This window comes from Stegostoma tigrinum, unplaced genomic scaffold (assembly GCF_030684315.1).
Source record: "Stegostoma tigrinum isolate sSteTig4 unplaced genomic scaffold, sSteTig4.hap1 scaffold_88, whole genome shotgun sequence".
In the NCBI taxonomy this organism is placed as follows: Eukaryota; Metazoa; Chordata; class Chondrichthyes; order Orectolobiformes; family Stegostomatidae; genus Stegostoma; species Stegostoma tigrinum.
Window position 1 is genome coordinate 274,001 of NW_026728813.1, and position 6,000 is coordinate 280,000.

The following is a 6,000-nucleotide window of genomic DNA, read 5'->3' on the forward strand; positions in this document are numbered from 1 at the left end:
ATTCATGAAACCAGAATCTAATTCACGCCGTGTGGTGGTGCTCCTGAGATGCTGCTTGGCCTGCTGTGTTCATCCAGCTCCACACTTTGTTATCCTGTAATTCACGCCAGCCTGGAGAATCGCTTTACACATTTTAAACTTTAAAACATGGCAAAACTATCAGGAAATGACCATCCTGCCTGTATTAGTCAGCATCGACCCATTACCAGTTTAACTGTCAGCAAGTCCAGACATCACCAGCTGAAAAGCCGCATACCAAGTAAACTAAGCATCTATAATCTATAGTGATAATGGGAACTGCAGATGCTGGGGAATCCAAGATAATAAAATGTGACAAAAGCTCTCTGATGAAGGGTCTAGGCCTGAAACATCAGCTTTTGTGCTCCTGAGATGCTGCTGGGCCTGCTGTGTTCATCCAGCCTCACATTTTATTATCTATAATCTACATATCTCTGGGTACAGCAGAATAGAGAAAATGTGTACTTAATTCAGTATTGCAAGATTGGGTACAAAGAGATCTCCACAACAGACCACACATAATTTTATCCATTGTTATATCTAGTCATTCGAAATAGCAGTGGCTGACAAGAACTCCAAATAGCTCTTTCAGCACCAGCTTTGAACAAATTATATAAAGATGCGACAGCCTCTGATAGGCTCACCTTACGCAGTTTCTGATAAGGTGGAGAGGAAATTGCCATCATTTTCAAACGCTGCAAAAACATTCCAACTTTCTGCAGAGATGTTCTCACTACAGCCATCATTGTGAGTTTGCCTGTCATATAAAAGCATCTTAAAATTTGCATTATAACTAAAGAGCAAAAATCATTTCCTTGTCGTCGATGGACTTGATTTGTTACATTTGAGCATGCTCACTCTGCATCTTCCACAGAAGCCTGAAGAAGCTGGAAGCTTAATGTGCTCAGGGTGAGGTGAAAGGTTGCCACAGAATGGAATTAGCCAGTCACATCCAGTGCATCTGCCAAACGCCACCAAAAAATAAAGACTTACTTACTGCAGCAGCACAACCTTGTGAAACAGATTGTGTGTGTGTGAGAGAGAGAGAGAGAGAGGCAGGAGAAAGACATGGGGGAAAAATACAGACAGATATACACACACAAGACACAAAAACTTCATGCTTTGGGACCCAACTCAAGCTCTAAAAATAATCCAGTGTCAATTATTATTTCCTGGGTAGAAAAGGGCAGCAAATAGAAAGAGACAGAAAAGAACTATCCCCGATCAGGGATAGCATGGGGAACTTGTGCGTGGAGTCTGAGCGGATAGGGGAAGCCCTAAATGAGTTTTTTGCTTTGGTTTTCACAAAGGAAAGGGACCTTGTTGTGAATGAGAACTTTGAGGAGCAGGAAAACAGGCTTGAACAGATCAAGATTGAGGAAGTTGATGTGCTGGAAATTTTGGCAAACATTAAGATTGCTAAGTCCCCAGGGGCAGACCAGATGTATCCGAGGTTGCTCCGGCAAGTGAGAAAGGAGGTTGCTAAGCCGCTGACGAAGATCTTTGCTTCCTCATTCTCCACGGGAGACATACTGCAAGATTAGAGGGAGGCAAATGTTGTTCCTCTTTTCAAGAAAGGGAATAGGGAAATCCCTGGCAACTACAGACCAATCAGTCTTAAGTCTGTGGTCAGCAAGGTTTTGGAAAGAATTCTGAGGGATAGGATTGCTGACTATTTGGAAAAGCATAGCGTGATTAAAGGGAGTCAGCATGGCTTTGTGAGGGGCAGATCATGCCTTACAAATCTTATTGAGTTCTTTGAGGAAGTCACGAGGCAGGTTGACGAGGGTCGAGCAGTGGATGTGGTGTACATGGACTTCAGCAAGTCATTTGATAAGGTTCCCCACGGCAGGCTCATTCATAAAGTCAGGAGGTATGGGATACAGGGTGATTTGGCTGTCTGGATTCAGAATTGGTTGGCTGACAGGAGGCAGAATGGTTGTAGATGGTAAATATTCTGCCTGGAGGTCAGTGCTGAGTGGCATCCCACAGGGCACTGTTCTTGGGCCTCTGCTCTTTGTAGTTTTTATAAATGACTTGGACGAGGAGGTTGAGGCGTGGGTTAGTATGTTTGCTGATGACACAAAGGTTGGAGGTGTCGTTGATAGTATCGAGGGCTATTGCAGGCTTCAGCGAGACATTGACAGAATGCAGAGCTGGGCTGAGAAATGGCAGATGGAGTTCAACCCGGATAAATGCGAATTGATGCATTTTGGAAGGTTGAACTTAAATGCTGAATATAGGATAAAAGGAAGGATTCTCGGCAGTGTGGAAGAACAGCAGATCTTGGTGTTCAAGTGCGTAGCTCCTCTTAAAGTTGCCACCCAGGTGGATAAGGTTGTTAAGAAAGCATATGGTGTTTTGGCTTTCATTAACAGGGAGATCGAGTTTAAGAGCCGCGGGGTTATGCTGCAGCTCTACAAAACCCTGGTGAGACCACACTTGGAACATTCTGTCCAGTTCTGGTTGCCCGATTATAGGGAAGATGTGGAGGCTTTGGAGAGGGTGCAAAGGAGTTTTACCAGTATGCTGCCTGTACTGGAGGGCTTGTCTTAAGAGGAGAGGTTGACTGAGCTCGGACTTTTCTCTCTGGAGAGAAGGAGGAAGAGAGGTGACCTGATCGAGGTGTACAAGGTAATGAGAGGCATGGATAGAGTCGATAGCCAGAGACCTTTCCCCAGGGCAGGATTGACTGCCATGAGGGGTCATAGTTTTAAGGTGTTAGAAGGAAGGTATAGAGGAGACGTCAGAGGGAGGTTCTTCACCCAGAGAGTTGTGAGTGCATGGAATATTAATCTACAGTTCTGGATTACTAGTCCAGTGACACCAGCCTCTCCATCCACTCACTGTATGTAAAGACTACCACCGTGACTGTGCAATGTGTGTTCTGTGCACGGTGAAGAATTCAGGTAAACTTTTCTGACATCAATATTCTGGTAATGTCATGTTAAAAAGCTGGAGGGAATGAAATACACAAATTCGAACTTCATTACACATAGCACTTGATCAAATCCCGGGTTAAATTAAAATGGAAAACAAAGGGTCAGAGCTAGACAACGGTGAATTTTATTTTTAATCACCAATGTCCAAGAACTAAGTGATTTCTCATTTGGCCAAAACACAGAATCTCTGCAGTGTGGAAGCAGGCCCACTCAGTCCACATGGACGCTCCCAAGAGCATCCCACCCAGAACTTTCCCTACCCTATCCCTGTAACCCTGCATTTCCCATGGCTAACCCACCTAACCTGCAAATCCTTGGACTATGGGAGGAAACTGCAGCACCTGGAGGAAACCCATACAGACATGAGGAGAATGTGAAAACTCCACACAAACAATTGCTAAAGGGTGGAAGTGAACCCAAGTCCCTGGCACTATCAGGCAACAGTGCTAACCACTGAGCCATCCCGGCATGAACCAGTTTAATCAGTTGGCACTGTATCGAAACAAATTAGAATTTCAATGAGGCAAAGCATTTTTTAACCTGTTGGCATAACGTTGTATTCTTGAATGCGTGTCATCCTGAGTCAGTTGTGGAGAATGTGTAGAGCTGCAAATAAAATAATATTTGATTGATCTTTGCATATCTTTAACCAAAATATTGGCAATGATACTTTATTATTTTCCTGGGTTTAACAAATATAATTAATAAACTAGCGAAGTGGCATCAGTAAAATCCACTACAAAAGTACAAGTTCAGGAGGAACTTTGCTGGAACTAACTCGCCATCTCATTGTCATCGCAAACCACCATTATTGAAGTGTTGAGGCATTTTCTTTTTATCTAGTGGGGTATATGGAAAAAATTTGCAGCATGTTCGGTGGGTACGACACTTCGTCACGTCAGCTGTAACACTGCTCCTCAGGAAGAAATGCTGGGATTTTTCTTGTGGTCATCAGATGGAATTTGGATAAACAAAAATTTATTAGACAGTGGCTCAGTGGTTAGCACTGCGGCCTCACGGCACCAGGGACCCAGGTTTGATTCCAGCCTCGGGCGACTGTCTGTGTGGAGTTTGCACGTTCTCCCCGTGTCTGCGTGGGTTTCCTCCGGGTGCTCCGGTTTCCTCCCACAGTCCAAAGATGTGCAGGTTAAGTGGATTGGCCATGCTGAATTGCCCGTAGTGTTCAGGGATGTGTGGGTTACTGGGGGATGGGTCTGGGTGGGATGCTTCAAGAGGCAGTGCGGATTTGTTGGGCTGAAGGGCCTGTTTCCACACTGTATGTAATCTAATCTAGTAACCTCCAGAGCAGATTCAATTTGATCCTGGACATTCTGGTCCTGAATCAGCAGCATGACGAGTGTGCCACAAGATCTTCAAATACTGCATGCTGTTAGTACAGCAAATATTGAAGCAGTTGATTTGGATCAATTGATTAATGAATTGACTGGGCAGACAGAAAGGGGAGGAACAGGTGGGACTCATGCACAGAAGGGTAAGATGGGCCCTCTTATGGCAGAGCGGTAGTGTCCCTGTCCCTGGTCCAAAAGGCCCAGGTTCAAGTCCCACCTGCACCAGAGGTATGCAATAACATGTCTGGACAGGTTGATTAGGGAAAAATGGTTAAATTTTTTAAAAATGAGTTGTGAAGAAACACCATCCATAAAGAAATATTTCTTGACTTAAAATCCAAATGACGGGCATCATTAGTTTAGTAATTCAGAAGAGCAATGATTCACTTTTAAAATAGAGTCCGATTTTAGAACATAGAACATAGAACAGTACAGCACAGAACAGGCCCTTCAACCCACAATGTTGTGCTGACCATTGATCCTCATGTATGCACCCTCAAATTTCTGTGACCATATACATGTCCAGCAGTCTCTTAAATGACCCCAATGACCTTGCTTCCACAACTGCTGCCGGCAACGCATTCCATGCTCTCACAACTCTCTGCGTAAAGAACCTGCCTCTGACATCCCCTCTATACTTTCCACCAACCAGCTTAAAACTATGACCCCTCGTGCTAGCCATTTCTGCCCTGGGAAATAGTCTCTGGCTATCAACTCTATCTATGCCTCTCATTATCTTGTATACCTCAATTAGGTCCCCTCTCCTCCTCCTTTTCTCCAATGAAAAGAGACCAAGCTCAGTCAACCTCTCTTCATAAGATAAGCCCTCCAGTCCAGGCAGCATCCTGGTAAACCTCCTCTGAACCCTCTCCAAAGCATCCACATCTTTCCTATAATACGGCGCCCAGAACTGGACGCAGTATTCCAAGTGCGGTCTAACCAAAGTTTTATAGAGCTGCAACAAGATCTCACGACTCTTAAACTCAATCCCCCTGTTCATGAAAGCCAAAACACCATATGCTTTCTTAACAACCCTGTCCACTTGGGTGGCCATTTTAAGGGATCTATGTATCTGCACACCAAGATCCCTCTGTTCCTCCACGCTGCCAAGAATCCTATCCTTAATCCTGTACTCAGCTTTCAAATTCGACCTTCCAAAATGCATCACCTCGCATTTATCCAGGTTGAACTCCATCTGCCACCTCTCAGCCCATCTCTGCATCCTGTCAATGTCCCGCTGCAGCCTACAACAGCCCTCTACACTGTCAACGACACCTCCGACCTTTGTGTCGTCTGCAAACTTGCTGACCCATCCTTCAATTCCCTCGTCCAAGTCATTAATAAAAATTACAAACAGCAGAGGCCCAAGGACAGAGCCCTGTGGAACTCCACTCACCACTGACTTCCAGGCAGAATCTTTTCCTTCTACTACCACTCGCTGTCTTCTGTTGGCCAGCCAATTCTGTATCCAAGCAGCTAAGTTCCCCTGTATCCCATTCCTCCTGACCTTCTGAATGAGCCTACCATGGGGAACCTTATCAAATGCCTTACTGAAGTCCATATACACCACATCCACAGCTCGACCCTCATCAACCTTCCTAGTCACATCCTCAAAAAACTCGATAAGGTTTGTAAGGCATGACCTACCCCTCACAAAGCCGTGTTGACTGTATTTGATCAAGCCATGCTCT

At 44.9% G+C, this 6,000-nt stretch overlaps 1 protein-coding gene across 1 annotated transcript in view; it reads right to left on the reverse strand.

The window, feature by feature from the left end:
• The window catches only part of LOC132209346 (utrophin-like), a 65,062-nt gene that overhangs the window by 45,000 nt on the left and 14,062 nt on the right, over nt 1-6,000 (reverse strand). Inside the window, exon 2 of the mRNA XM_059644471.1 lies at nt 3,501-3,566. Within this exon, the coding sequence (XP_059500454.1) occupies nt 3,501-3,537 (37 nt within the window). The 5' untranslated portion in view covers nt 3,538-3,566. The remainder of the gene's footprint in view (nt 1-3,500; nt 3,567-6,000) is intronic.